We start from the raw sequence: 23008 nt of genomic DNA, 5'->3' as shown, positions 1-23008 counted from the left end.
TTGAATAAGAAAAGGACTACAAAAATTTATTGGTATTATAAATAATGACTACCACAGTTAAAATTACTCTTTTTCACATACTATCCTTCTCTGTATTCGGAACTTATTATCAATTAAACCAGTAAATATAGATGATATGCATAAACTAGTATGTATTTATAGTCCAAATTATATTATATTTGGTCTCATTTTTATTAAAAAAATGGAAAAGAGTCAGTTTGCAAAAGTTCGATAAAAAAAAAATAAAAAGTAAAGGAAGTTTATACTTGCATTGGTATTATCTCACGGATATAGTTGTACCCGTATTACATTACACTTTTCAACGAACTGCTTGGTGTTTTGAGGGGTGGGTATAATTTTCTTGCTTATATCGTGTCGATCGTTTTCGCTTATACCGTATAGATAATTTTCGCTTATATCGAAACTTTACTGTAATCATATTAAAAGATTTGTTTGAATTTAAACGTAATATATAGGGTGTTTCTAATCTGATAGTATAATTAGTATATTCGAAATAATTTTTTTTTTTAAATAAAACCTAATTGAAGAAAACGTTGAACAAACTGATTTTAACGATTCCAAATTATTAAATAATTATTGATATTCATGTGCAGACTAATAGACTGAAAGGGATTCGGCTTTTCCATTCCGCAGTTAGGCGTGTTTTGTTATACGTGGAATGGCTAACTGAAGTAGAACCTACGGAAGAAATTGGTGACGAAGTTGCAATTAATATTAGACTTGCTCAAGCGAAGAAAATCGAGAAGAAAGCACTTACTGTGCAGGTACAGAACTGCATAATCTATTTATCATCGAAGCAAAGAATAAAAAATATATTTTAAATCGTAGGATCGTTCTGTGCTGTTAACGAAACCAGAAGATCGAACACAGGCTGACAGAACTTATATATTCGAATTATTTAAAAGGTTTAGAGTATTCCAAAAATATCCAGAACATTTACAAGAAATTCTAGCTGGGATTTGCCATTATCAATATTTACCACCGAATCGGACAATAGTGCGTCAAGGTCACAAAGCTGTAAATCTTTATTTCATTCTGAACGGAGAGGTCAGTGCATCGAGGGTGGTCACCGATCGTTGGACTAGTACGTCAAATATAACAATAAAATATTTATGTTAAATATCGCCGAATACTATATAAATTTATATCGTTTTTATTCTCAATTTACACATGTTTATAAATATTTGAGCGATTTAAAATTATTCGCGTTTGAGTTATATAATTAATCACGTTTAAAATTATATCAGTACCGTCATTAGTATCGAGCAAAGAGGGATTTGCATTTATGGGGTCCCATAAATTAAGTTGTAAGGCGAAGTGGGGTAAGTGCAGACTAACTTTTGTAAAGTTGGTATTTAAATGTAAGTATTTTCAGTCTGCTATGTAAATACTTAACGCTGTCGATATCGAACACTTTGCACAATTACTATTATTTAATTAATATTAACTAGGATCTTAATTTTCCTTGTACATTTTGATTTTGATAGGAAATTGTTTAAAATGTCAACTACTCTGTACTTTCCCCGAAAATGAGGTAAGAGCGCAACTTGAAGTTAAATACTTTGAAACTTTATTTCATGTGCAATGGGGCAAGAGTAGAATTATTAATAAATTTGCTATAAAATGCTTTTTACTGCATTATGCAAGAACTTTATACTGCAAACAAGTACTCTTAGCTGAAATATAAAAGAGGATATAGGAAACAAACATACTAAATGGAGAAATTTCGCTTATATTGTAATAAAAATAGCCTGTATACGCACTTGCCCCGTTCACGAACTTACCCCACTTCACCTTATCGTTACTCGAGCTTAGGGTATACTGTTGTGGTCATAGTAACTCACTTATTATTCTATTGAACCTTTTAGAAAGAAGAAATTATATGTTTTGTTCTATAATGTAATTAATAATAATTTTGTTGCTAGGCATAATCAAGTATTTTCAAATGTTCATTTTCTACATAAATGTATTGAAAACTTTATCTATTCCAGAGGAATTACAGACAATTGACATGGGTACCTTGAATCCGGGAGATATTTTCGGCGAAATTGCATTATTACACAGATTACTAAGATCAGCGACGGTAGTTTCAAACAGTATGTACCGCTTAATAATATGAATATTCATCTCGTTAGATTATCAAAAGTATTATAATTATTTCTTGGAATTCAACAAAAAATTTATTTTTTAAATAAACGAAACTTTTATACCCATTTGTAGCTACGGTGGAATTAATTTTAATTAACAACGAAGATTTCGACGATATTTTACGACCCACTTTGCTAACTGAATGGAACAAATTGCAAGACGCGTTAATTCATTTTAATTACTTCAAAGGCTGGGATGAGGAAACTATACGAGAATGTTGTATTCTTAGTAGAATAAAAGAATTTCCGACTGATGAGGTATAAAATAAAAAATTAATTTACATATTTTGTGTAAGATTTTTGAAATCTGTTTCTAGTTATTTTTTCATAGGTCATTTCATAGTATGAATATAATACAATTTTAACATTTTAATATTTTTAAATATTTCAATATTTTTGATAGAATTTTTAAGAAATGATATACCCACAATTTTATTTGATAAACCACCTTAACTAGCCATTTTATAATTGTCTTTAAAAGAATAATTATCTTTCAATTATTATTCATAATTTATGTTACTTTAAATGATATTATTGTTTTTAAGTAGTATTATTATGAATTATATTATTGTTCCTAAATAATATTATTCTAAATTATATAATTGTTTCTAGATAACTTTGTATACAGATATTTTTGAAAGAAGAATTGTATTGAAGCAGATTGAATGAAGAAAATAATTATTTAAGGTTTTACTAGGTGACGGTAAAGGGATGGTGAACTTCGTGCACTTTCTGTTAGAAGGAGAATGCCAATTAATAGAGCATATCATTGTCCATGAACAAGAATCGACACACGGAATGCACTATGAATTATACGACCCTCAAAAGTTTGCTTCGCAAGGAGAAGCGAAAAGGTCGTCCAGAAGTATGGAATCTGTAGAGCAAAAACTTGATGAGCTGGCATATGAACATGAATCTACGCGAGTATAGTTTTTTTTATATCATAAAAAACAATAGGAACGATTTAAAAACAAAAATGTTTAATGCGCGGAGGAAATGTATAATTATATATAATTTTTAAAGGGGAGTAAAATCGGCCTGAGGAATAGTGACAAAGTAGATTATACTCAGTTGCTACTATCGTCAAAACAACTTGACAAACGCACGGATTTTGATCGTTCGAGTATTGTTACAACCACACTATTGGATGTTGTAAGTACATATTTTAAATATAAGTTTTATATAAAATGGCCGATTTGAAGATCGAAAATCTTGCATGATGTAATAATATAAAAGGTTTATAAAATGATACTGATATTATAACAAATTAATGCTGACATCTTAAAGAAAATGCCGGTGTAGTGGTTTTGTTAATATTTTTAACTTAAAATGGTCGATTAATAGTTGTACTACTGAAAGTTTTAGGTAGCAATCGGTATTTTATGTAGAACAGTATAGCAGAATCATACTTCTTCTTCCATTCAACGCAAAATAAAAATTATTCCTTTTAAACCTTAAAGTATTTATTTTTTAATGTATATTTGTTACGGTGAAAGACCGAAATCTGGTGAATGTCGACCAGATTTCGGTCTTTCACCGTAACATATTTATTTTGTATTTTAAAACACTGTTACATTATCTCATTTGACTTGCTTATACATAAAATTTAAGTTCAAATATTTACGTCGAATATTTCTTCTAAAAAGAATCAGGAGTCATAGCAATTGATATTATTTTTATTTTAAATATAAATTTTAACCATGAAGGTAAACGAGTGGCACAAAATCACGGATGTAGCAGAAATGTTATTGAGAGAACCATCTTCCATATCCCAACAGTGTTATCCAAGAAATGTTCGCACAATATTCATGCAAATTTGTACGTTTAACAGAGGCGCCTGTTTCGGACTAGGTAACACTACATTTTAATACATAAACATAATCTACTATTAAGGTAAAAGTACCAGTAGTTGACCATGTACCAGTAGTTGACCATTTTGTTTAAAAAATGATGAAATAAGGTTTGTATAAGTTGCGCACTTCAGATGATAGTGACTTTTAGATGCCACGACATTTGTTGTTTAAATTTTGGAACAATTGCGCGTGAAGTGAAGTGTGTCTATTAGCAGCGAATATCCGAGTACAATAAGGTAAGTAATGTGCCGATATATTTCTATTTCCTTAACGATTCTGTTAAGAATAGCTGTATAGTCCAGATAAAAAATTTATATGTTGCGAACATTTTGTGAATAAATCAGTTACTGTGTAAGCGCTTACAATGTTTTATCAATTTAATAAATACATTGTTTTTGTCGTTCTAACTTTAAAAAAACAATAGTTTTTTAATGGTCAACTTTTGGGTATTGTTAATGTACAACTTTCAGAAGTTGACAGGCATGGAAGTGAATAGTGGCTACTTCACTATTTCACTATTTTACTATTTTACTATTTTACTACTTTACTATCATACTGCTATAGTGTTTTGCGATTTTCATATTTTACTATTTTATTATTTTGCTTCTTTGCTCTTTTCCTATTTTCTTGTTTTCCATCTTTCCTCTTTTTCTCTTTTGTCATTTTGTTATTTTGCTATTTTACTAGTTGATTATGGAAGTGGCCAGAGAAGCCCGACGTGTTGGACTACAAATGGAATGCTGTAGTTTCTCATATTAATGAGCCCACCAAAGCAAGCAGAACTCGTAATGTTTATTCTGTTCCTGAGTTGAATGTTTTATTCAATTAATTTGGTTAATTTCTTCGTTTTATTGTTTAAATATGATTTGTACTGCTAATTGTTAAAATTAAACGATAATAAACTGATTTCCAGCATTAGTCTTTTAACCTTGCTTCGAATATAAGTGGTCAACTACTAACGAAAAGAGGTGGTCAATTACTAGTTTTTTCCTTTTCAAGAGTGGTCAACTACTGGATCATTTTCCGAATTCTCAAAAATATTTACCAAACTTGTATAACTTAACTTTTTTTAAAAAGTGGTCTTGGTACATAATCTGAAGAGTTTAACGAACGTCTCCATGCATTGATTCTCGCCATTTATTGATAGAGTAAAGGGTTACCATTGTTTCCGTAGAAAATTTCTTTTAACTGGTCAACTACTGGTACCTTTACCTTAATCGCAAATAGTAAATGTGTTTCAGTGTAAATATTTGAAGAAAAATTTTATTATAAAATTTTATATTTTTTAATCAGGAGAAAATATGATTGACAGAAGAATAGTATCCACATCTTACGTACGATGTTTTTTAGTCCCACGTTATTTTATAAACGAAAATAATCGTGGCAATATTTGGGAACGGGTAAAATTGTTTATGGATTCAAAATTCCCAACTAAAAAACAACTGTTTAAGAAGTTTGTTAATAATCGCAGGTACTATTACCATTATTAATTATAACATAGATTTTTTCGATACCTTAAAAATATTTAATGTAGACACGGATTGAAAGAGTATTAACGAGGTGTTAACATTTTTCATCATTAATGAATGATCTAGTTATTTAATCGAAATATCTAAATAGAAAAATAGAAGCATTAATGTAAAAGTTGTTACACTAAATTAAAAAGGAACGATCTACATAATTTTCTGTAATTTATAACATTTTAGGTGGCGAAAGTATAAAAAGGATTTAGTTCATGACATAAGAAGATCAGGTCACCTAATACACAGTAATGTGACTATGCACGATGTTCCTTACTCGATTAGGATTATGGACGATATGAATGGTGATCTATAAGATCGTCATTTAGTGTAAAAAGTTTATTATTGTACAAGTTACCTAAATAAAAACATGGTCCACGATTACAAAATTTAAATTAACTCGACAAACATACTTTCCCGTGACATACTTTCACACGACAAATTAAAACATTATAGTTCTTTGGTCTAATAACTTGTCTTTTTTTAAATTCGTGGAGTTGACATTTTTTTAAAGTCACATCGCGTTAAGTACCAAGGAATAAATTCTTCTTTTTAATATGCATCCCGCATAAATTAATGACACGCCGAAAGTTTGTAATTTGATTACAAAATGTTTTGTAACCATTTTCAAACGTTTTATTTCGTGCACTGAATTTTCACTTATCGTTAATCAAATAATAAGTACATTATTAAGAGCACACTGATTAAACTTCATTATACACATTTTAGTGTTTTTATCTCTGTAGTACATTCTCACAGTTAAAGATTACTTAATTCTAAAATAATACTAATTCACATGGCATAATATCAGAATAACATAATACTTAATGAAATGTTAAAACCCTGATTTTGAATTGTTTAATAAATTCTTTAATTAGCATATCAAGTTCATTGATATACACCTAATGAAATTCTGCAAAATATTTTAGGTAAACCTAATGGTTTGAACAATTCCAAAATGTGTAACTATATATGTATAACAACTTTAATTGTATTGTTACATTTCTTTCGATACTTGTAGAATGAAAGATTACTTAGAAGTATTAGAACATACAAAAATATCGCTTTACTTAGAAAATCTAACGTCAATTTTCCTGTTCACATATACATGTATTGTATATATTATTATGTACTTATATACGAATTGACGTAACTAGCCAGGGGTCGTGTTGACCCCTCTACTTTACGAATATTTCAATTCATCACAAATTTTTCATAAACTCGGTAGAATTTTATTTTACCAGGAATAAACATTTATGACACAACTAAATAAAAAAATGCTAGATACTAGATATGTCTGGTAAAAATATAGGACCTGACCCTTCAGAAAAAATCCTAGTTACATCAATACATATTTACTCAAAGATATATTTATCACTATATAAATTTTACGACTATCGATGAAATCTTACAACAAGATATGTTCTGAACATTATTTTCGAACATTCAATGAATGGATTATAAAAATATAACGATTCGCTAATTATGCTAATTCGAATGATATTCTTATTCATCTAAAATCAGTATTTATAAAATAGTTTAGACATTGATTTCATAAAAACTTAACAATGAACAATATCTAGTTGATGTTCTTTGATGATACTTTGTATCATAGCTAATTATTATTTCACTATACTACTTAAACGTAAAGCGTTGTCATGGCACATTGAAAATTTAATAATATGACAAAAGGATTTGATATTCATTAGCGTAACTAGGATTTTTGTTTAGGGTGGATCAAATGATCTATTATACATTCGGGTAAAATATCGAACATTATATGGATATAGAAGCTGGTGATATAAGGAAAGGATTAATTATTCCTACAAACTATCACTTCTTATATTCCTATATTTTTAAATTCTCAAATTTCCAAATTTCTTAAAATTCCAAATCTTAAATTACCAAATCTCTGAATTCTTAAATTATCAAATTGCTAAATTCCAATATTATCAAATTTTTAAATCCCCAAATTTCCAACTTCACCAATGCCTGAACTTTCAAACTTCCAAGTTCTCAAATCGCCAAATCTTCAAATCATAACAAAAGAAATCTGCATGACTAATGTAAATTAAACGCAATACTTGATAACCCTTGAGCATCATATGTACCTAACGAGTATAAACTTCTCACCGTACATTGTCATTTTCCTTACAAAATTCCACCACGTACCCAATTATACTTATTCCAACAATTTTTCACAAAACTCCTCTACACTTCAGGTTACCAGACCCACCCTGTTTCCTACCTAGTCACACCAACGCAACTATTTGTATATATTAAAAGTGTCTCCTTCTTCAGGTTATTATAACTGTTAACACCTCTAATTCGTTTCCCGAGAGTCAATCATAACATAACTGGGATTACTGAATCCATCAGGTACGTCCTTCCGCAAATCAATTTTCTGTTTCGGCATATTCACATAATTGTCTTGTGTCCTCAGGATGTTTGGCACGAAATCCTTCTTCGAGTTGCTGTCCGAGTTTTTTTCAACCCCATCCGAGTGTTTCTGGTTCTTTTCATTTAGATCTATCAATTGAACATTTCTAGGAGCGTTGCAGTAACCGGAATCTCGATCAATTGATTGATCTGATGTTTGATTTTTCATGGCTTGCCTCTGACGAGCGAACTCTGCTCTTCGTTCATGCACATTGATGGGTTTCAAATATGGATCATCGTCTTCTTGCTTCTTCAGCATCGGCGACAACTCTACTGCATCTTCGGAGTCTGAAGTTGGAGATGGGAACTCGAAACGTAATCGTTCTTCTTGTGGTCTGGGACTGAATATTCCGGACTCGTCCTTTGGACTGGTTGGACTCATACACAGGTAGGTGGACGCGGGCGAAGTCAAGGGCGAATTCGCGTACTCGTGAGTCGGTGAAGAGAGAGTCGTGTGGTCAGGCGCAGACAGCATAGTTAAATAGTCGTTCTTGCCGGCTTCCAATAGCATTGTGTTCATGTCCAGATAAGGAGCATTTAGACTAATGTAGTGCTGTAAATTTAATGAATGTGTTAATTGAATAAGTTTTAAGTGAATGTAGTTTGTAAGGGTCAAATGTAGTTATAAAATTTTTTTTAGATTTATAAATTTCCAAACTTTGAAATTTTCAAATTCCCAAATTTTTCAAGTTCTTAATTCTCAAGTTCTTAATTCTTCAAATTTTCAAATTCCCTAGTGTTCAAATTTTTTATTTCTCAAAATTACAATTTCTAATTAAATATTTCATAAATCCCTAACTTTCCAAATTTCTTAAATATTTTTATATAATATAAGTGAATAATTATATTTCTTACCGATTTTATGCTATCTTCCAAGAGATCACCTATACTCTGAACTAACTCTGTGAAACTTGGTCGTAAAGTAGGTTTAGCCTTCCAACACTGGAGCATTATATTATATCTACACATTCAAAATAGTAAATAAGAAAATGAAATTATATTTTGCATGTTACAGAAAATTAAAATGTCATTTACCACTGTGCATGCAATTTGACAATAAGATCTATTTATTGTATGTATTCTATGTCAATTAAAAATCACTTAAACTAACAAGTATTTGACTATGGAGTTAAGATAAAAATACTGCAAGAATTATAATAGATATTTAATCCTCTATATGTATATGGAAAATGTAGCCTAATATTTTAAAAATGGTAGAATATTTTATGATTTTATTCAATGTATTCAGAGTAGAAAGTTTATGCCAGGATAGTAACTAAGAATCATTAAGTGTATTAATAATATTTTTTAAATACTTGGTACTACAAATTAAATATTAACCTGTTCCACTCCAAAATACAATATTACTTCCACACAATATTTTACTTCCACACCATTCCTACATCTCCTAATTTTATATACCTTGAAGTTTGAACGAGTTTATAATACGTGAAAGATCACCGCCTGTATGCAATGTATCATAGAACAGAGTCGGTAATAAAGATGTTAACTCACATTTCGGGAGTAGCGTACTCCGGCTGTTCCATCCTATAACCTTCTATCAGCTTCTGATACTGTTTTTCAGCTTCCATTCCAGGATACGGTGTTTCGGCTAATGTGAAAAATTCCCATAGAACAATACCGAACGACCAGATATCCGACTGAGTTGAGAAAATTCGATCTCTTATCGATTCGATGGCCATCCATTTTATGGGTAATGGCCCGTCCCCTTTCTTTTTGTAATTATCATCCTTGTACATAGTTTTTGCGAGACCAAAGTCACATATTTTTACCACATTGTTCTCTGCCAATAATATATTCCTTGCTGCTAAATCACCATGCAATACCTGCAAATTATTTACTTAATTACTTAAACATATAAATAAACACATAAATAAAGTAAAGAAAAATATGAATGCAGATACATAAATAAACACATGAATGAAAATATGTAAATAATTCAATCCAGATCACATTCAATTTTAAACATAAGAAACAGTACGAGCCCTCATAATGAAATTAAAATGCCTCCATTTTTAAAGAAAACTTGATTTTCTACATTCTGCAAGTTTTCATCCATATAACTAGAAAAGTAGCAAATCAAATATTCTTAAATAAAATGGAGTTGTTACACCTTCACCATATATGCCTTATATATTATTTTACCAAAGTTGAAAGTTAAATCATATAATTTGCAACAATGTAGAGGCAACAAAGATACCTACTTTTCTCTGACTAAGGTACTCCATTCCTCGTGCAACTTGAAACGCCCAAGACAACAAATCTTGGGTACAAATGGGTTTCAAATTGTGTTCCTTATAATCACCACGATAGTTGGATCTCCACCCTGGCTGTGAGGACTCGGTACTGAGAACACAACCATCCGGGGACATGCTAACCCCTTGAGAATCCATAGTAGCAGTAGCTTGATAGTGCACCGTGTCGGTGCCAGAATTGGCGCTAAGACTGCGGGAAAATGACAATACCGCGTATTTTATCCTGAAGTGTGGACAGAAGAAAACACAGAGATATCGTTAACACCGCAACCCCATGCACAATTGTGTGAGTATGTATAATACACATACGTTTTATCGTGTTATTGACCAAAGTAACGAGTGTAGGACAGTTAAGAAACATGTATGAAGTATATTATTCGTGGTAATGCTTAGTGCAATGTTTCATTTTTTGGTTAAAATGTTTAGGCTAGTGAATATTTTTGTTATGTGCTAGTTTTTATGTATATGTATATGGTGACTACTATATTTTAGATTTTGGTGACGAAGGACTTTTGGAGACTTCAGACTTTTGGATTTTTAGATTTTTGAAGACTTAGCAATTTTGGATGTTTGAGATTTTGAGTCTTTCAAATTGTGGAACTTTGAAATTTTTAAATATTAGGAGTTCGGGATTTTGCAAATTTAGGACCTTGGAACTTGGAAATTTTTGAATTTTGGTATTTTATGATATCAAAACTTTAAAGCTTCAATAAATAATGCATTATAGGTGAGTGATCCACAAAAAATTATCATTTTCAATAGTGAAACCCAGAAGTTTAAGGTTCAGCCCTGATCTAAAGTAAACATATTTCAATAGCAAACTGGTTACTCGAAATTTTAGTTGTGCGCATTAAAACAGCCAGTAGTTTTAGCAAAATAGGAATTCATTCGTATAAGTTATATTAAACGCTCAGTTAGACTTTAGTCAATAAATAAAAATTCAATGCAAACCTGTTGTTACTTCCAATGCTGGCAGATCTCGTTAAAATATCTAGACCGATGTTGGGATCAATCTTCCCTGTTGCTGGATCGATTTGATTAATAAAATTAGTTCTGTGTCTGAACAGATAGTTATGCAAATTTCCAAATCGACAGTATTCGACGATCACCAGCAATTCACCTGTTTAAACAATGAACGAAATAGTGTAACATTTCTGTTCTATTTTTCACTAACAATAGATCACATAACTATTGCATCCCTGATTTTAATCAAACTTTGCACAATTATAGAATATCTCAAAAATAATGATTTTGGAAAACTATAGCACGCAACTGTGCAAAATAATAAATTTATATTTGAAATCTTTGTAATTTTATTTAACTTTAAATTAATTTTAATCTTAATTTATATTTAACCAAAATTAAATAGAAAACAAACAATTATGTTGCTAATTTATTACTATAATACGTACGTTTGGAGATATTTTTCGTGCACGCTCCGAGAAGATTAACAACATTCAAATGTTTTCCTAGATGCACCATAATTTTCAATTCACTAGCAAGTGCTCTGACATACGTGGGATCGGTTGTTCGTCGAACCATTTTTACAGCAACAGTTGTTACCGTTTCGTGTTCACAAATTCCTTGTGCTTCTGCTTTCATTACAACTCCGAATGCTCCACTTCCCAATTTTTTTCCTGTAAAGTAGTATCCGTTAACGTTAGTATATATTAATACTTAATAATAATCATTAATAAATGAAATTCAATTGATAGCTTGATTTGTAAAAATTTAAATGCAACGCGATCACCATTACTATCATAGTTATTGTTTATGTGACAACTATTATTGATTTAAGTTTATTATTGCTAGTAACTACCATACCAGTTTGCTATTACTAATGCCATTACTATTTTTCAGTTTTGAATATAACTTTGATTTATATTTTTACCTAATTTCAATCTATCTCTAGGAAATTCCCATTTCTTATCATAAGGGAGCAACTCAGCTTGATCATCAACAGTCAAATCTGGATTCAAGCATTCTATTGCTCCTTCTTCAAAATGCATTAGTCCAGCTTCCATTAATTCTTTCCTCATTATCTAAAAATTAAATTCGATAAATCCTTAAAATTATTCCGGAAAATCTTTCTATGATATATTGTAAAAATTAAAATTGGTAACATACTTAAGCAATTGGTATTTAAAATAATAAGTACTGGTTTACATTTAAGTACTACATAGTTGTATCTAAAGTAATAAAATTACCTTTTCACGACGAACCTTGATGGTGAAATAAATTACTAGAACCACAACAATGATTACTAAGATGGCAATCAATGCAATTAGTTCCTTGGGGATCACTTTTCCTGTAAGCAGAATTATTAAATTATCCATACGTGTCTCATGGGACGTGTACATAATTATTTTACAAAATAATAAATTACCTTTTATCGTTATTTGTTGAGAGGCTTCAATTTTTCCTATACGATTCTCTACTTTACATGAATATTTTCCACTGTCCGATCCTAACAGATATTTAATATGAAGCTCTTGATGTTGAAAGAGAAACATGTATTGGTCGTTTCTTCTTATTAAAGTGTCATCCTGGTAAATAGAAATTATTTTGTGTAATTAAATTAATTGCAGTTACACGAAACACATAAAATAATATTAAGGTATTTTATAAATAGAGTGAGCATGTTATAATATAGTTTAGAATAGCCTAATTATTCGTCAACGAGTTGCATAACGAAAAACAAATTAAAAATCATTTACCTTATACCAAGTGATATTTGGTTTTGGCATCCCATTCACAAAACATTTCAGAATCACCGTTTTATGTGCCTGCGTATTTAAATCTATCGTAAGTTCATTTCTGTTCATATTAGTTTCTTTGAAAAAGGGTGCTTGTGCATCTAAAAAAAGGCAGAAAAACATGCAAGTAAATTCACTATAAAAACCGAAGACAATTTTTAAGTAATGGTTTTAAAATTCTTACCATGAACTTCCAGAAAGTAACTCATTTCTTCTCTATTTCGGCACGAGTAGTTCGTTGAATCTCCTTTAGTAACGTTCATTATCTTCAAAATTGAACGATAAGTAAATTGAGTTTTACTATGAACGATCGTTAATCTGTCTGATTTAAAAATTATTGGATTAATGAAATGTATTTTAAGAAGATAATGGCTATTGAGTAAAAGAAATGTTTACTATTTTCTACAATGCGCGAATCATTGCCGTATCTCCAGTCAAATGTATCCGAATAATTGTAAATCGAAGCAGCACAAATTAGCTCTAAATTGTCACCTTCGGTTACTAATTCTGTTGGTTCGACTATACCGAACCCACCTCTTCCATCTATAACATTTTTAATATATTATATTATTATAGTAAAGCTGTAATACTGTAGTACTATATATCTTAAGATAAAATACAATTTAATAAAGTGGTAGTAACGCAACTGGCAAGTAGTACGATAAAGTGTAAAATAAAAAATTATTGTATAATAAAAATTCCGGTTTAGAAGAACTATGATCCATGTATTTGCTATAAATGCATATACTTTATTATGAAATACTTTGTACATGGAAAAGATATTCTTACCAGAGACTAAAGCAGTTTGAGTGCTCGATTCACATCCGAGAACGTTGCATGCGGTACATTTTAGTTGGCCAGTCATCTCGAAGGTCATTTTCACTTTTGAGAGAATTCTGGTATCTGATACCACCCCCTCGGTACTCTATATACAATTCTTTTCATTTTATCATAAATTTTTCCTTATCAAGAAACTGTATACAGTAATGCTTTGAAATAGTCCAGCAAAAACACTAGCAAATTTCGAGATTTATTATTAGACGCTATCAAATAATGTACAATGTTATGGCTCATTAGCTGATGGTCTGATATACAAATTCAAGTCATATTAATTAATAGTTTTAGTTGACATTAGATTTTAAAGCATATCAACTAATATGTAGATGATAAAATTCATTAACTAAATACCTAAGTTTTAAAATTCATTAATTGATAATTTTAACTGATAACAGAGGCTTTAAAGCATATTAGCTGATAGTTTTAAGTGATATGTAGGTTTAGAAAATCCTCAGCTGGATATTTTCAATTGATATGCAAGTTTAAAGCTACATCAGGTGATAACTTTAACTGAAATTCAAGTTTCATGGTTCTTTGATTCATAGTTTTCCTGACATGCAGTATACAAAGTTCTTTAGCTAACTGACATGCAGGTATCAAGATTTTTTAGCTGGTTAATTTTAACTGACATGCAAGTTTTAACAACTTCATCAGTTAATTTGTTTTAACTGATATGTATGTTTAAAGTTGCATGAGCTAATACTATTAACTGACATATAAGTTTTAAAGTACATTAACTGACCTATTGTATAGTTTTACTTGCACATCTTAAGGCACATCAGATAATTATATCAGATAATATGCAGGTTTAGTATGTCAGTGAAATTATTCATCAGCTGATGTACAAACTCTAAGCTTTGTCAAATGATTTATAAATCTCAATATTTGTCAAAAGGACACTTTTCAAAGTATCACTATATCAATACTTAATCATTAAAGATCTACGTACTACTATGTCTTCATTTATAGTATCACAATGTGGATAGTGAGGACATTTTACAAAGTTCCATGAAATTTCAGGTTGTGGAAATGCTACTACATCGCAAAGTATTTCAGCTTTCTGATTCAAAGCATAGTAACGAGATTCTTCTAACATCACTAAAGGTTTAACTGTTAAAAATGATTATAGCGATCAATAAATCGGATTCACAATTTATATATGTACATTAAATGAAAATACTCACCAATCACTTCCAAAGTGAAATTTAACATTTCGTTTTTATCTCCATTCGTAGCTTGAAGGGAATAAACTCCCATGTTAGCGATTTTCAAATTATTGATTTTTAAAATCGTTTGAGTAGGGCTGTAACTTATCGCGTAATTGTTCATTTTATCTACGATTTCCTCTCCCCTTGGATCCAACCTATAACCGTGTTATTTATACTTTAAATACAAAATGGGTAGGGTATTGCTTACAGAAAACAGTGATCGATTGAAAAAATTCTAAACTCTAAAGTCAAAAACAATTTTATGATTTAAAACTGTCACAACATTGTACTTATATTACATTAATTTAAAACTGAATGTTTGTCAAAAGTAATTATATAAACCTTTCTAAAGTTTATGTTTTAATATTTCTTATATAAAATTTTTTATTGTCAGATAACAATTTTTGCTGCGAATTCTATCATTTATGTTTATTACAGTTTTTTCCAGTAAACTTTAAGTTTATACTTAATAATACTTTATACTACTTTTTTGTTATCAAATTATATCACACTTTTAACGTTTCAAAAACTAACATTTCAAATGCAACAATCTGGTTCCTATACAATTTAACAAAAGCGTGTTTTCAGCTTGTTAAATTAAAACATTTGAATATGTTACCATTTAAGAGTAGGTTCAGGATATCCATGTACATAAACAACCCATTGTATTTTATCACCTTCCTGATGTTGATAATATCTTTCAGGATCTTGAGCTGTTAGATTGATGAATTTATAGTCTGGATCTAAAAATTTGTGTTGAATATAGTTACTATCAATTGTCTATAATATTTATATATATTTTTGAATTATTGTAGATATTTGTAAATATTACCCTGGTGAAGCAGAATTATATAAATATGTACTTACCATGAACTTTGATATACTTCTTCGTTTGCTTAGAATCATGAGGGGATATGATAATGCATTCATACCAGCCTTCATCCTCATCCCTCACATCTTGTATAATTAATTCATTAGTGGCTTGTCGAATATTGATACCATAGATTTTACTGTAGTAACGAGAAGTTATTCTACTGCTCTGAAATTATATATTATTCAGAATTTAAAGAAGTGTCAAGTTTTTAAATTTCTAAATTCTAAATTCTCAAAGTTCCAAAATCCTAAAGTATTAAAGTCACAAAGATCTAAAACCTTGGTTTCAAAGTTAAGAGATTTTAAATTCTTTAAAGTCCCAAAAATTCAAAATTCAATAATTGGAAGGTCCCAAATTTAAAAATCCTAAACTCTTTAAGTCTTAAAATTTCAGTTCTAAACTTCAAAAATTAAAAAATTTTTAATTTCAAAAGTCCCAAAGTTTCAAAATGCGTAAAGATTTTCAGTAATATTAGAAATAAATTATAAATTAACACGAACGTATCGTATATGTAGTTAAATTTTTTCCCTACTTCCATTCAGATAACATAAATAGCAAAGTTTAATGATAAAAAAAATTAACACTTACCTGTTGAGGTGTCGTCCAATTGAAAACATACTGCAAATCTGCATTTACTTCTGTCGTGCAGTTCACGTGTAGAGTTTGACCCCGTGTCACATAACCCAAAGTATTTTCATGTATTTTCGGCTGGTTCAATTTTTGATGTCCTTGAAACGAATGAAAGAGATTGTGTAAAGTATTGTAACAGTTGTACGTATTTCATTAATTCTAATTAATTTTAATTTTAGTTACTGCTGTTTATGTATTCATGATATACGTATCAAAGTTCGCAAAGTATATAACATCATATAATCTATGAACTGCAAAATAAATACTATAATATTTAAACAAGTATAATATTATAGTAGAACATTTATTTACATATAAATAATGTGCCAGCTGCAATAGATTACACATGTAACGTGATAGTTTAATTACAATTGTAACATGAAATTGAAATGAGGTATTACGGAATCAACTTTCGACATTTTTTTATTACAATCTACAGGACGTCTCAAAATATTTATCGAAAAACGATTTCGATAAAAGAATTTATTCGATGAAAAAATGTCGCAAAAATGATTCTGAATTACTACCTTATGTGTACTATTATGTAGTATAGTATATTTAATAGATGATATACGTTAAAAATGTAATCAATTATTTCTTGTGTCGTTATTAATTATTCGATTACATTACATTAATTAACCACTGTTTTTGTAACAATAATCAACATGATAATTGCAACATAAATTTGGCTCAAAGTTAAATTAGGATAGTGTGTCTGAAGCATACTTACGATCCACTAATAAATGATAATTGTCCTCTCCAATCATATCACCATATTTGATTTCGCATTTGAAGTATCCACTATCCTTAATTGCAAGATTGCTCAGGATATATCCAATCCTTGGATTGAAAGATAATCTGTTCGAGTCGATAACCTGTGTACCACGTTCCATTTTATTTATTAAATTAAAATTAAATAAAAAATATATGTAATTTGTTACACAAGATAAGTATGTAGTTCAGATGTTTGTTAATTATTATCATGTTTATAATGTTGACAATTTGAAATATTAAATGCAAATTCTATTTTACCGTTTCACCGGTATCTAGGGTGACCGTATAATTAGGCGATGTTGGTCTACATGGTATAATGACGGTCTCGCCAATAATTTTGCGCAGCGAAGAAAAAGTATTCGCTTCTACGAACAAACTTGTATTAGCTGAAACAAAATAGTAATAATAATTGTAGCTTAGATTATAAACGATTGAATGTTCAAAACAAATGACTCTTTACTGTACGTGCTGTAAATCAGTGCTAAATTAGTAATACTAATTTATTTAATTCATTATGTTAATTTATAAAGCCCTTAAATTTTTACGTTTTCAAATTGTTAAATTTCCAAATTTTTCTACTCCTAAATATTCAATAAAAAAGTTCTTAACTTTCCATATTTAATAATTTAAAAATTCTTACAATTATAATACTCTAAATTAAATACCTAAATCCATAAAACCACAAACTTTTAAATTCTTATATCCCCAAATTCAAAAATTGCAAAAGCGCTAAATTTTCAATAATGAAATTATTTCCCTCAAATTAAATTCATTACCAAATTATACTAAAACGTCTTTTTCGATTTAAAACTTACATTGGAAATAAATGTACACATAGCTTGTCTGTTCTTTGAATTCAGGATCTGAGGTGACCTTAAGAAAATGATTTGGACAACCATAGAGACCTGTATCTCCATAAACAGTTTCAGGTCGTTCAAAAATGTATTTATGAATGTCATTTTCGTAGTGTTCTTGGAGAAAGGCTTCGGAGACGGAGAGCTGTAATTACAAATAAGAATCATTCCTATTTTCATAATTCAACTAATTGTTTCTTAAAGAGATACTTACCGATATAGTTGTAACGTTAGGATAAATAAAAGAAGTTCTTTCGGAACCATAGCATTCGATCTTCAAGGGGTCACCTTCGTTTTTGATCAGTTCAGGAGCTTCCTTTATTTGCTTTATGTCTGCCGCTGTCAATTCTGATAATCCTTAAAAATAAAACATATTGCACTATTAACTTTTCAAATTCGTAAAGTGTAAAATATATGTATATATTGAACAATTTTTGTAAACTGTTTTTATAACGGAAAACTATAGTATTCATAAATGTTTTAAATATTTAAAAGAGTCTAATTAATTGATACAGTAATAATATTAAAAAAATTATATGTACTCTTAAGAAATGTTTACTGAAAAAATACAGAAAGTGATTATAGAAATTAATGCTACTTTGGTAAAATTGTTTAATTACAAGTTAAAGTTACAAATATATCTTTCTATGAAATATTTGTTCTCATTATGTAATTTTAAATTAATTAGATAATTTATTCAATTCTAAACAATTTATCTTGTTTTATTTAATTAATTTAGTTTAACATTTTTATAACATTAACCAAACATTTCTTGTTTTCTTTAATCTAATTGTTTTCCTTTTCCATGCTTTGTACGATATGATGTGTTACAAAGGCATAAACATTCGCTGTCCACTTATCACTCAGAAGAGCTTAAATATAGCATGCAGTTATACGCTTATTTTAAAACTATTATTACAATAAATATTATATATTTTTTATTTAAATTTATCCTGTATCATGTTTTCATCCCTCATTTACGAAGAAACCTTGTTCCCTCACAAAATATAACATGACGAAATATTTTTTTAATAGTTTAATAAAATGTAAATGCAAAATTAGTTAAATAATTTTTATTTTTCTATTGAACTCATATCTCCATCTTGATTCGTTTAAATATTTCCAACGTATCTGTATTTCGTAGAGATAAATTCTAAATAATTCTCCGTAAAAACGCAGAGGAAGTGAAATATTTGAGAGAAGAACAGAATTTTTTTAGCCACAATGTCCTGCGGATGATCGGTTTTATCCGATTTCTCCAGGTTCTGTTCATCGTAAAAATACGCACACACACGTGCACGAGCTCGTTTCTGCGCAAATAAAACCGTCTCTAGGAAGGAAGTCCTTTCTTTCCTCTTCTGATAGTGTAGTCGCATTATCAGCCAAACATGACGATTTCACGAGAGAAACAAGTGAATGAATCCGAGGAACGAGTTGACTAAAGTTTCTTTGTAAACACCTCTTATTTTCGGACGAAAAATAAGCGACACGGCATTTTTTAATAAAAGAAATCTATAATTAACTAGGATGACAAAACTGGTGTATCAAATAAGTATTTAAAAAAAGGAAATGTTTGATACTGGTGTTGGGAAAGAGATATAAAAATGCTTAATTATTTATTTTTGAGTTATTAATAATTTATTAATATATTGGTCAATATAATCAATATTATAAATTCAATTTTTAAGATAAAATTAGTATTACATATGTTTAATTTTATTTGTAATTAAATATTTGTAATTAATTAATTAATTAATAACAATTAATTTGTAATATTACAAAGTCAATTTCTGAAATAAAATGTTGTTACAATACGTTATTTTTTTAAAACGGAACAAAAATAATTTTCGAGAGAAACAGCAAAGAAAACATTGCAGATTGATGGAGTTCTATCTTATTTAAACAAATTCGAGAAAAACAAAATGATGAGCAAGTGGTCAATAAATGATCAACTTATCGAGAAATAAACTCAAATTGAATAGATTATTTTTTATAATTCATTGATAGTGATAATTGGCAAAAAGTGTAGAAAATAATTATATATAAATTATCCTACTTTAAAATATTTAGTTTATTTCTGAATATTAGATACATTTTACGAATGTTATCTATAGTCGTGAGACTTGTTGCTATGTATTGGGAATTTGCGATAAGAACTTCCCAACCTACTAACGATAAAGGATAAAGAAAAACGTATGGTCACCCATAGATTAGCATAGTAGGTTCGTACTATCACATGGACCCACAGTTTGATTAAATAAACAAAAGCGAGGCCTGCAATAATATCAAAAACCGTTCGTTATCAATTTTAAAAGAGAAGATAATTTTAACTTTTCAGAAATAATAAGAAAACGTTGATTAACATTCTTTCTAGAATTTTATTGAAGAATTTCATTTAATGTTAGTTTATTTAAAAAAGTTGAATAGTGTTGATAATTTGAAAAAGAACAAAATTACAGAAGCCAAGAAATATTTTTAATCGCTTTAAATATGCGATTTATTTACGTTTTAAGATTACAAGATTTTAGTAGTACATTATGTTACATTTTATAGTATATTTACAATACAATGAATTTTTATTTACAACATACATAATACATCATTTCAAACGTTTATCACATTTCCAAGTAATTATAAGAGTGACGAACAGATTATATAATCAGAATTATTTATAATTCGAATGAAATGTATTGTTTCAGAATACGTAACTGTTGTTGATTGTAAATTTAAGGAACAAAATTTTGTTTATCCGTGATTTATCATCGAATAAAGTGTGTTTAGCGTATCATAATCGGTTTCTGTGTCAGTTTAACGTAACTCGCATCGAGTAATGTCATCACCGATCGATCGCAATCGTTCGTGAGGATATTATTCAATACATCCTTCTTTTATATTACTACAATGAAATTACAGCTACGCATTTTAAAAATTAATTTTATTCGAAATACTTCTTATATTTCATTACTTACTAAATTATTTTTGTAAGAATAATACATTGATTTTAAATAAATTAACTGTTATTATCGTAAATAAATTTATAATTAATCACCTCTTATGTTGAAAAATTAATTTTACATTATCTGTTATATTTAAAAATGAATTTTAATTTTTTAATTTATGAGTTAATTTTGGAATATTTGTAATTTATGAATAAATGTATTATATGCGGGAAAATATTTATTGTTTACGGTTTATTTAATAGTTTCATATCGATACATCACACTAACGAGTTTGTCAATTCTCGTTAAAAGAACATGTACAACACACGAGTCAATTGAGTTTCGTAATTGATACACTGCTGAGCGATAATCAATGACTATAGTGTACACCTTAATGATGAAAATAGGTTACAATTTGTACGTTAACGTAATCTTTGAAATGGGTCATCGACATGTTATCTCGTAACCGATGTATAATTGTTTCAGCGTCATAAATATTATTTTAAAGAGGAAATTGAGACAGTTTTTATATAAATAAAAAAATGTCGGTGTAAACAAATACGACGTAGTTTAATTAAAATATCAAGTGGAATTTAAATATTTCAAATATCTGCTACAAAAGTATCTCTAAACATAGTATCTTTAAAAAGTTACTTAAAAATCAATTTGAACCATTTCTTAACGTTGCAAGCCCTAAATAAGAAATGACAAAAAAGTATCAAATTTTGATGTCAAAAGTTCTGCAAAAGTAAAGAGAACCAATTTTTATAATCTGACAAACGTAATATTAACAGATCGAAAAATATGATACTGTGGAAGAAAAACTGTTATGAAGTCATATAGTATTAAATTTTAAATGAAGAAATGAAGACAATAGGTAAATTACAAAAAAAGACATTTTGAAATAGTAATTTTTGGAAAATAGCAATTTTTAAAAGAAGAAATTCTATAAAAACGAAATATAACAAACTTCATAAGATGAAACCTTATGAAAACAAGATTTATTCTATTGGAAACAAATTTTACATGAAGAAATGTCATTGGAACAACAAACAAATTGTTAAAAATGAAATTTGTAAGAATAAATTAAAAAAAGGAAATTTTCAAACGAAGAAACTATATGAAAATAATAAATATCGAATTTTAAAAGAAACATTTTAAGATGAAGACGCATTCTATTGGAAACCAATTTTACACGAAGAAATGCTATTAAAACAGCAAGCAGATTATAAGAAAAGGAATTTTTAAGTAAAAATCGAAAGAAAAATTTTAGCCAAGAAATTTTACGAACACAGAAAATATCAAATTTTAAACGAAGAAATTCTATAAAAACGAATGTACCAAATTACTCAAACAGCAGCATCCCATAAACTGCTAAAATCCACACAAAAAGAAACGACCGAAAAGTATTAAAATTTGAAACTAAAAGATGCACAAAACCAAAGATACCCTAGAGCTTTTTTCTAAAAATATTAAATACACAAATTTACAGGAAGTATATGCACCTATAAAAAAGTAAAAAGACAATTTTAAAACACCAAAAACCTTAAAACTGAAATGAATTCTGAGGAAGCAGATTAGGCATTAAAATCGCCGGTACGAGCCGTAAGATTGAAAACCTGTTTCTCTGTTCTTGTAAGAGTGACTCAATGATGGCCACGTGATCGTGACGCCTGGCTGAAACAGCAGGTATTCATGGACGGGAATGTAGGTGACAGGTAAACGTCGAATGACAATTACCTGTACGAAGCAACAGAAGGATCCCAATGAGCACTGTTTCCCAAGGATGCACCATTGTTACCGATTTCTAGTTTCTTCTTGTCTTCACTATTTCACATTTTCGATAAAATAAGGAGAAGAAACAACTCGTACTTAGTCAC

General features: G+C 29.1%; 2 protein-coding genes and 1 long non-coding RNA gene across 6 annotated transcripts in view; 2 read left to right on the top strand and 1 right to left on the bottom strand.

Annotated features, from left to right (window-relative positions):
- LOC100880244 (uncharacterized) overlaps nt 1-5936 on the top strand; it is a 14409-nt gene extending 8473 nt beyond the window's left edge. For 2 of the 3 annotated variants that reach the window (XM_076540111.1, XM_012292810.2), the window contains exons 3-11: nt 615-785; nt 850-1105; nt 2013-2117; nt 2242-2426; nt 2856-3092; nt 3192-3320; nt 3875-4019; nt 5315-5492; nt 5728-5936. In XM_076540111.1, coding sequence (XP_076396226.1) covers nt 615-785; nt 850-1105; nt 2013-2117; nt 2242-2426; nt 2856-3092; nt 3192-3320; nt 3875-4019; nt 5315-5492; nt 5728-5857 — 1536 coding nt within the window. In that variant the 3' untranslated portion in view covers nt 5858-5936. Of the gene's footprint in view, nt 1-614; nt 786-849; nt 1106-2012; nt 2118-2241; nt 2427-2855; nt 3093-3191; nt 3321-3874; nt 4020-4708; nt 4928-5314; nt 5493-5727 lie in introns of those variants that run through there. The other variant, XM_076540113.1, reaches the window with a different exon arrangement.
- On the bottom strand, nt 5866-23008 carry Pvr (PDGF- and VEGF-receptor related). Of its 2 annotated transcripts, none has more exons than XM_012292825.2 (23): nt 22869-23008; nt 18404-18546; nt 18151-18334; nt 17594-17721; nt 17292-17436; nt 16520-16659; nt 15925-16096; nt 15677-15800; nt 15034-15212; nt 14799-14959; nt 13802-13937; nt 13409-13555; nt 13197-13334; nt 12974-13113; nt 12643-12802; nt 12464-12564; nt 12148-12298; nt 11669-11893; nt 11208-11376; nt 10206-10479; nt 9496-9827; nt 8836-8941; nt 5866-8533 (listed from the first exon to the last, which is right to left on the bottom strand). In XM_012292825.2, exons 1-23 carry the CDS (start codon nt 22921-22923, stop codon nt 7865-7867), a joined length of 4179 nt encoding a protein of 1392 aa, XP_012148215.1. In that variant the 5' UTR covers nt 22924-23008; the 3' UTR covers nt 5866-7864. The 2 variants fall into 2 exon arrangements, with proteins under 2 accessions (XP_012148215.1, XP_012148216.1); XM_012292826.2 differs by having other exon boundaries at nt 10206-10446.
- On the top strand, nt 16590-16849 carry LOC143265840 (uncharacterized). Its single transcript, XR_013040597.1, has 2 exons — nt 16590-16683; nt 16741-16849. It is a non-coding gene; the product is annotated as an uncharacterized LOC143265840 (long non-coding RNA).

This window comes from Megachile rotundata, chromosome 15, assembly GCF_050947335.1.
Source record: "Megachile rotundata isolate GNS110a chromosome 15, iyMegRotu1, whole genome shotgun sequence".
Taxonomy (NCBI): Eukaryota; Metazoa; Arthropoda; class Insecta; order Hymenoptera; family Megachilidae; genus Megachile; species Megachile rotundata.
Note: the sequence above shows the minus strand (reverse complement) of the source record. Positions and strands in the feature narration are given on the sequence as shown.